General features: G+C 37.8%; 1 protein-coding gene across 2 annotated transcripts in view; it reads right to left on the minus strand.

The window, feature by feature from the left end:
• Window positions 1-9,089, minus strand: part of XPO1 (exportin 1) — a 50,567-nt gene extending 41,478 nt beyond the window's left edge. The window contains exons 1-2 of one of the 2 annotated variants that reach the window (XM_031950532.1): window positions 8,200-8,220; window positions 4,429-4,560 (exon numbers count right to left, since the gene is read on the minus strand). In XM_031950532.1, the coding sequence (XP_031806392.1) occupies window positions 4,429-4,554 (126 nt within the window). In that variant the 5' untranslated portion in view covers window positions 4,555-4,560; window positions 8,200-8,220. Of the gene's footprint in view, window positions 1-4,428; window positions 4,561-8,199; window positions 8,221-8,410 lie in introns of those variants that run through there. The other variant, XM_003758250.4, reaches the window with a different exon arrangement.
• Between the last annotated feature and the right edge of the window lie 394 nt (window positions 9,090-9,483).

Consider the following 9,483-nt stretch of genomic DNA (forward strand, 5'->3'; position numbering starts at 1 on the left):
TCTATCTCTAAATCTATGATTCTACAGCTTCAAATTTAGTAATCACTGAAAGATTATTTCCCAGACTTTTAAATTATTTGGTATTTCAAAATTTTAAATAATCGTGTATTTTAGTATTATTTCCATTTAAAAGATATAAGGTGCTGAAACTTGTTCATACACCTAAAAAGAACTACAAGTTTAGCCTACTATTTGAACACCAACTCTTTCTACTAAAGCCAGGTAGCTATTTAAGTTGTTAGAAAAATAAAGGTTCTGAATTATTCTATCCTCCAAGGTTTCAATGTATGTGGACCATTAAATGTAATCCAATCCAATAGGATCTAAGCAGTACAAACAGCAAAAAAAGGGAAAAGTTCCATTTCTTCATGGCTTTCATAATTCCCACAATTTTAATTACAAAGAACTTTATATTATATGTAACTCACATTTATATTTTTATTTCATTTGGAATTCATTATTTTCTCCTCAGATGGGAAAAAAGGTTTTCCAATATGGTAGAAGGCAGGCAAGTATCTATTCTAATTTGTTTCAATGATTATGCATTCATGTCTAATCTAAATCGTTATTTCAAGTCACTTTTTCAACTAACCTTTTCATGATGTTTAAAAAAAAAAGATAAACCTTTATTTTAATTTAATTTAAAGGTACAATAATTGAATTTATGGTTTCAGTGGCAGAGGTTAGCAGGATAGGAAATTCCTTCTATTAGTGCAGATTGCCACTTCCTCTAAAATTTATATTCTTAGAGAACTTTCAGGTTCTCCTGGTTTTGAAGTTGGCCCATTATCTACTACATCACATTATCTCTTTTATTTAAATTTTATTTATAATGCTATCAAAACCCCAAAAACTTAGAAACAAGTCTTCAGAAGTTACCAAGTAACAATGAAGTTAGGAACTAGACAGTACTCTGTTTTTACAAACCATATTATTTCTTTGAATCTCATACTATTTTCAGCATAGTATTCTATATATATTTCTTTTCTTTTTTTTTTTTAAATAGCTTTTTTATTTACAAATTATATGCATGGGTAATTTTACGGCATTGACATTTGCCAAACCTTTTGTTCCAATATTTCCCCTTCTTCCCCCCCACTCCCTCCCCTAGATGGCAGGATGACCATAAATATATTAAAGTATAAATTAAATACAAAATAAATTATATCAATTATTTCTTGAAAATATTGGAAAGATATCAGTGACCCTATAAATTTTCTCCATAGCTTAGAATGTACTAATATTCCCAGGAACAGGAAAGTCATGTAGATTGAATCTAAAAAAAGGAGGCAAAATATCTTTCAACATTTCCTAAGCAGAGTCACTGAAGACTGTGGTGTACCATGTCTCAACATACATAATGGAATTGTGATATGGTTACACCATAGCAGAAAGACACTGGGGCTAACACCCATAGGAAAGTTTACCTATCACATCAAATACTACCAAAAATGACTGTATAAAAAGTTACTACTACTCTCATTATTAATTCCTTACCTATATGTGATCTCATATTTTTAATGTTACAACAAAATCTAAAGTTTTTATTTCTGTCAGATATCTACATTTTGCCTCTAATTAATGTCTTTCTTAAAAACCAAAAACAGCATCAATGCCATATTTAAGAAAAATATATTTCCTCCTAGTCATCTAACAATTCTTCATACTAAAATGCAGACATTTAAGATTTTATTGAATTTTATGACATTGTAGTTTTCATATTAATGTTTAGTTTTCTATATACTATAATGTAATAAGACTTTTAAGATACTAAGAATATCATACAACATATGTTTTTTAATGACCTTAAAGGTCATACTAAAGTAGGAATTTTATGAGATTAGATAGTGGAGTCATTGATAGTATTCTTTGAATCATTATCAGCAATGGACTAATTAAAATAAAACAAAAAATCTTTAGTAAATCTCACAAACCCAATCTGTTTTAGATTTTTGTTAAAAAAAAAAAAAAAGACTCAGTTTATAGGTGACCATTTTTGTCCGATTTGTAATATGAGAAAACTTTAAAAAACATTAAAGACATGTTATGAGGATGTAATCCTAACAATATAAAAGACCATACTTTTATTAAGTCCTACACATATCAACTTTTTGGAAATACATTTTGAAATTTAAAAACCTTTAAATCAAACTTGGAATTTATTTTCTACTAAAACAGTAAGGTTAATCTTTATATTATTTTAATGAGAAACTTCTTACTTAGAATTTACATTTACTAACATTCTGAATTCTTAGCATCTTAAAAGTATTACACTTTAATCTGTGTTAATTTCATTAGAATTTAAAAGATTAGATGCAATGGTAATCATCCCAAATATAAATGTAGCTTTATTGATGCCTTGATTGTTTCAAGTGCTATCGTAGCCTAGACCAAAAGGAAAAAAGGTCAAACTTCTGTTTGAAAAAAGTTTCAAACAAAACAAAGACCAAACAATGTTGTCAGAAGGGATCTTCTGAATAATAAACTCAGTAAACACTCCCTCCTCTCCTTCATTGCAAAGCAATTGTTTTCACACATTTTAGATAGCCTAAAGGAAACATGAAATTTCTGTTTAAGTATAAAGAAATCTTCTATTCAGTGACTTTGGCCTTACTTTGTGTGTGAGGCAATGGGATTAAGTGACTTGCTCAGGGTCACACAGCTACTAAGTGTCACTTGTCCCAGGCCTCATTTGAACACAGATCCTCCCGACTCCAGGACCAGTTTGATGGTGCTCTATCCCGTCTTGCCTTATCCTAATTCTAAATCAATACAATTTTTTGAAAACATACTAATAATAATAGTAATAGTAATATATAGTAATATATAATATAATAGTAATAAATAGTAATATAAAGAGCAGCAAATGCTAAACGCAGCTCCAAGGGGTTCTGACTTGTACTCAAAACAAACCCTTTAAAAAGGATCATTAAGCTATGAAAACCTTTTTCTCTCTTCCATTCTTAAGACAAAAATTCTTAACATGTTGCAACATCATTTTGGTTAGACCCTCATTTGATTAAGACTGTAATCATTTTGAGAAACCATCTGTCTTAAATTCTTAAGTTAGTCAGAGCCAATATCATAGTAAATAAAGAGCTTTACAAGTCCTTTTCTATAAAAATGGATATATCACTTAACCTTCCTTACAGTTCGAGAATATATGGGGGAAAAAAATTAAGCCTTTTTATTATGTTAGAAACCAGAAGAGCTTTAAGTAACAAAGTCTATCAATCAAGAATCTTGTTTAGTTCTCCTAGATGCTTAATGAGCAGATTTCTAACCAAACAATAGGTCACTTTAAAGTATATTTAATACAAGTAAGAATGACTATTTAGAAAGTAGCAAACGTTGAGTTTTACAAGTACTATACACTACAATTAATATCTCATTTGATCCTCACAAACCATGATAGGTAGGGACTTTTCATTCCTATTTTATAGATGAGGAAACTGAGTAAACCAGAGCTTAAGTGACTTGCCCAAGACCATACAACCAGTAAGTATCCAAGGCCAGACTAACATCCCACAGGATTGTTAGGAATCTCAAATGAGAATATATTTGAAATATTTTATAAATCTTCAATGTCAGCTATTGTAGTCTAAGAAGTAAACTTCATTAACTGACAGGGATACACATTTTAGGATATGATACTTTATAAAAAAGCAAAAGCAAGACCACTGTTACTAAAACTCTAAATTCTATAATCTACAAAAGGAAATACATATGTATATATGTGTGTGTAAATATAAAAACACATAAGTTCTCTTATTTCTCACCATTAATTCCACCCGTGCAGCAAAGTCTCCTCTTAAAATATTAAAACATATTTCCCAATACAACCTTTTATGTCTAAATTTTAGGAGAATGAGATAATACAATTTAAGTGACCTTGGGCAAGTCATCTCAATGTATGAATGACTAAGCACTCTGTTCTGCTTGGTGCTGTAGATGCAAATACAAAAAATTAACAATCCTGGAGAAAGTCTACAAGTCAGTGGAGAGATATATAAGGAAGTTGTGACTAGGAATGGCTGTTTTGGTCCCATTAAGCTGCAAAGATGATAAGCAGAAGCATAAAGCAATCAACAACTTTTCCAGAAGGATAGTACTGATTAGGTTACTGATTCCAGATTCCACTTTACCTCTACACTTCAATAATCTTTTCCAACTCTAGATACATGTTCTCATAAGATATATCTTTATAAGATTAACTTAATTCAAATTATATCATTATGATTTGCCTAAGTTATTAGTTAAGAGGTAGGTTCACCCAACACCAAGGTTCTAAAATAACTTATAAAAATGCTTCTTTTCACAGATTGGTCATATAAAATTGTCACATTAATCCAATTTGAGCCTAATAACAAAATGTTATTTAATGCAATTCAATCAACATTAGCTCCTGGTTTTTATACAATACTATACCTGGGCTCCTTCTCCATGGTACAAGCAATTCACCACACTGTCTAAAAGATTGATATCCAGTTTTTGGCTGAAATCCAGCAGCTGACGAGCTGCATGGTCTGCTAACATTGTCATAATTGCTGGCATAGATTACTGCAAACAGAGAAAAAAAAACCCAGAAGATAATACCATGAAGTTATTGTTAATCAAAAACAATTTCTAAAGATTAATTTTATTTCAGCCATTTTATTTCACATTTTAGATGATGCATTTACCAAAACCATCACTAAATTATACTTTAGACATCTAAATGAAAAAAGTAATAGCAGAAAGGTAATGAGATGTTATCGAGAGTTGAGGCAGAAGGAAAATGATTTAAGTAACTTTTCTAGGGTTCCAACAATACATTTCTGAGGTAGTTATAAACAGTCCATTTACTTAAGTCTAGTTCTCTCTCAACAAGATTAGCAGTATAAACACCAGATTTTAGAGTAATGGTAGAAAGTCTTAAATATAACTCCCCTCCCATTTTTCCAAAAGTAGAGCCCCTACAACAACTATTAGCCCTACCTAATTTGATTGATGTTTAAGAAAAGGTGCTTTTTTTTTGGGGGGGGGGGGGGGGGGGGGGGGGGGGGGGGGGGGCGGAGAAAGGGGAGGAAAGAAGAGGAAGAGAATGAAAGGTGGACATATAATAAAAGCCTAAAAAGAGCTTGTTGCAAAGGAGTTATGTATTAGACTAGGGAGAAAAATGAACAAGGTTCAGATTTGGATTCTGCTCTTAAAATAAAAAAAAAAATCACTTCTGTGGATGTTAACAACAAATCAAAGGAAGCTAGCTTTCTAAGATCCCCTTCTAACTCTACCACTGATCTATGGATAAGCGAGGCAAAAGTGGAGAAGAGCTAAAGATTGGGAATTCAGAGGATCTGGTTTCTAACACAGCTTCAGCCACATGTGTAGTAACCTTGGCCTAGCCATTTTACCTATCCCTTAAAGTTATTTTCAAACTCTTTTATCTACATGGTCCTATTAGGGGGACCATATTTACACACATATACAAAATATAACCACTAAAATGCTCTTAGTTTTCAATATCCTACAACAAACTTTAAAAAATCCACATTTGCTTGTATCTAAGAAAACAAAAACACATTTTAGGAGTCAATTTTTAAATTCTCAAAAAAAAAGTTCTCTTGCCTATCAATGAAATTCACTGCATAGTCCTACTTACTTTTTCAACAACTTTATTAAAAAAGTTCACCTCACTGGCTGACAGCCCACAATTCTGTTTTTAAATAAGTTATGTCTCTTAAGTCCTTCTATACCTTTCCCACTGTCAATAGTGTACTAGTGTTTGGTTTTTTGTGTTTTTTCTTTCTTTCTTGGGGGGAGGAGGGAGGAGTTACTTCTAAACATTTAACTAATATTCTCCACCATAAAAAAAAAAAACAAAAAAAAAAAACTATTCTGATCTAAACTATTTTACTAAGTAGGAATGCCATAGAAATTTGGGGATTTTCATCAGAATACCAGCAATATCAAAGTGTAAAGCCAAACCACAATAATATTTTTATCTCTGAAAAATTTGAAGTCAATTTCATGGTAACTTTCTAAAATTGAAGCCTGATTGAATGAGTAGTGTTAATTTGTATTTGGTGTGGTTTGTTTAGACTAGTCACTGAAGGTACACTGCTTTTTTTGTATTAAAAGTTAAAAAAAAAAAAAAGTATGGCATAGTAAAGCTTTTGGTTAAGTAAAATGAAAATCCTAAAGTCAACATTAAATTTAAAAATGCAATTTACCCTAAGACACAGAAAAACAGACATTATATTTAAAAAGACTTTAGAGATTAAACAATTATCTACTCTCAAAACATACTAGTCTATTAACTAGTTTACAACCAGGACATCAATTCTTTAAACCTAGGTGTTACACAACATGTATTTTTAGAACACAGCACCTGTCATAAGCATAGCTACAAAATCTTGGGTCAAAAATAACTACTGACAAAAAGAAAAATGGAAATCTCTCACACATGCTCCCAATGGTGCCAGTTACTCTTTTCTTCCCCAAACACAATTTAAAAAAAAGATCAAGAGTACCATCTTAAATCACTTAAATTGAAAACAAAGTCATTTAATATGGTACAGAAAATCTACACAATCAAAATTGCTTTTTAATTAAAACTGAACATTAGTAAAAAAAAACAAAAACTTTTCTCCTAAGTTTACATTTATTTACATTATTTTTGAATGGATGAAAATAGTTTATAAAATTGCTATTTATGAAACTTAGGTTTCACTTTTAAGTGCTACATTTTATTGGCTAGGTTATCCCCCCCACCCCCAGTTTTCTGGCTTTCAAGTAAATATTTCAAGATTCAATTAACGCCCCCCACCCCAATCATTCTACCACTTAGTACTTTGTTCAAAATGGCCCACCTATTCTTCATAAAGTACAGAAAGGGGGCTTTGTGGTCAATGTCAAACACACTTCAATACCTCCAAAAACAAACAAAAAACCCCAACAAGTTCCTAACCACCAGTATTTCTAAGGTCCTCCTGCCCATAAAATATGCGTTAGCAAAATCTTGAAGACACATCCAATTGCCAGGTAAAATGCCTTTTCTGGCTGCTTTCTCCACTCCAAACACTAGCTAATTAGGTTCTAGTTCTCCACAGTGGATTAATATTTTATCTGATCTAGTGCTATCCACTATAGTTTTTTACACTTCAAAAGGACAAGCCAATAACTATGTACAACAATCCCCTATCCAACCCAGAAAATCATAACCGTTGCTTAAAGATAAGTTCACAATAGGTCAAAGACAAGTCGCTACAAGGAGACAGCTACTTAGGTGTGTGGGAAGTAGCCAGCTTCATTCAGGAGAAACACACCCTCCCCTCCTTTCCTCTGGCCTCCCACCCAAAATTGACTGTGCTGCACTTCTAACTATAGAATCCAGTCAGGGGCACTCACCCCCCCCGCCCTTACTCGGGAAAGGTATTTAGACCAAACGGGCCCTCACGTTCACGGCCCTAGATTCCGTATAATAAGGCATGTACGCGATCAGAAGTGGACCGTGGCAGAACGAAAAACAACAAAAAACCGCACCAAAAACACAAAACCGCCTCTTTCTGCACCCTTTCCCTCCCCCACCTCGGACACACCCCCCCCAAACCGGGAGGGGGGGATCCAGCGCCCATACTACAATGCCAGCCCTAGTAAATAGTTCATATTTTTTGGTCTCAATGTGCCTGGGGCCATCTGGCCTAAAGTGGCCTCCACTTTAGAGCTCAGTATAAAGGTACTACCTTACGATTTTAACCAAAACACTCTACTTCCTTTCAAAACCCTTAAGCACACAGAGCCACACGCACGCACACGCGAGCCTCGGAGTTGGCTTGCAGAGGGAGCAGCGACACTGCAGCCCCTCCCTCCTCCCGATCCCAGCTCTCTACCAGGGGGCCACGTGATGCAGGCGGACGTTTCAATGCTGCTGCTGCTGCTGCACTCAGTATTTCTGGAAACTTCCACTCATAATAATTTACAGAGATGTTCCCCAAATCACCCCAGCCAACGGGGGAAGCCCTCCAACTACCACTCGAGCCCCCCCTTACTACCACCGCCCTCCTCCTTCCATAGTTTCCCCCCTCCCCGCACACGCTTACAGCCCGACAGCAGCAGCAGTTCGCCTCCCGCGGCCGTCTACCCCACCTCCCTCCCCTCCCACCACCCCAGTGGCAGAAGCCGATCCATTCAATTGCAGGCACCACACCACACACTAACCCGCACGCCGAGGCCCGTATCCCCACTCGGGGGCCTTTCCCTCCGTCGCGCCGCGGACTGTCTCCCCCCCTTCGATCCTCCCACTTTACCCCACCCAGGGATCTCTCCTTCCACCGCTCGTTCCAGCTCTAGCTCCCGAGCCCTTAAGATTGCACTCCTCCCACCCTCCCCCACGACCCCCCAAGATCGCTCATTACATGTTCCGACTTACCCAGAGATTGAACCAACTGCCTCGTCCTTCCTTGTGGGGGGGGTCTGGGAGGGGATCAGGGAAGGTGGGGAAGGGGAAGGAGGGGAGACGAAGGTGGGTTTCACAGTTTGCCCACCTTAAAAAAAAAAAAAGAAATTAAAAAAATGAGAGGGGAGAAAAAGGCAAAAAAAAAAAAAAAAAAAAAAGCTCTAACGTTTTACTCTTCCAATGACGCCTCCCCCCCTTCACACGCGCCTCCCCCCAAAAAAATAACGATAACGAAGCGGATGAATCAACGATCCTGCTGGGGTGAGGAAGGAGGGGCGGGGGAGGGGAGAAGGGGGAGTCAGGTCCCAGAGATTCAGCCCCAAGGGGACCTCCGACCAGGCAGCAGCAGGAGCAGCAACGGGGGGGGGGGAGCGGGGGGGGAGCGGGGGGGGGGCGGCAGCTGAAGTCCACACAGTCAGGGGGACGCTCAGTGCTGCCAGGTGCAGTCCGACTTCCCCCCACCACAACGCGGTCCCCTCTCTCTCTCGGCTCCGGCGGCTGGGCCCCCCCAACCCGGCTCCCCTAAACTTTCTCCCCTCCTCTTCCTCCTCCTTCTCCTCAGCGACTGGAGGCTTCCCCCTCCCCCTCCGGGTGTTTGCACGGACGGCAGCAGCAAAGACTGGAACAGGCGCCGCTGCCGGGGCTGTTGCTATTGCTGTGGCTGTTGCTGTTGCTGTTGCTGCTGCTGCTGCTGATGCTGCTGCCGCCGCGCCGCTTCTCCCCCTCCTTCTAGTGCCACAAACTCGGAACCGGTTGAAACCGGTTCAGACTGGGAGATTCCATCTCGGTTGAGTTTTCAGCCCATGGCGCCGCGGAGCGTTTGGAACCTGGGCCTCCTCCCCCAGCTTGCCAGCTCATTGGTCAGAGCCGACCACCGCCGCGCATTCAGATACATAGCCATTGGCTGGCGAATCCATCAGTCCCACCTAAAGCCTCCACACGAGCCCGCCGCTCAGGCCCCCGCCTCTTTCCAGCAGCGATTTGCCCGCAGAGTGGGGGAGGGGAGGTAGGATGGGTTGAGATGGAGTCAGAGGTGGGGGGGGGTA

Source organism: Sarcophilus harrisii, chromosome 2 (assembly GCF_902635505.1).
Source record: "Sarcophilus harrisii chromosome 2, mSarHar1.11, whole genome shotgun sequence".
Classification (NCBI taxonomy): domain Eukaryota; kingdom Metazoa; phylum Chordata; class Mammalia; order Dasyuromorphia; family Dasyuridae; genus Sarcophilus; species Sarcophilus harrisii.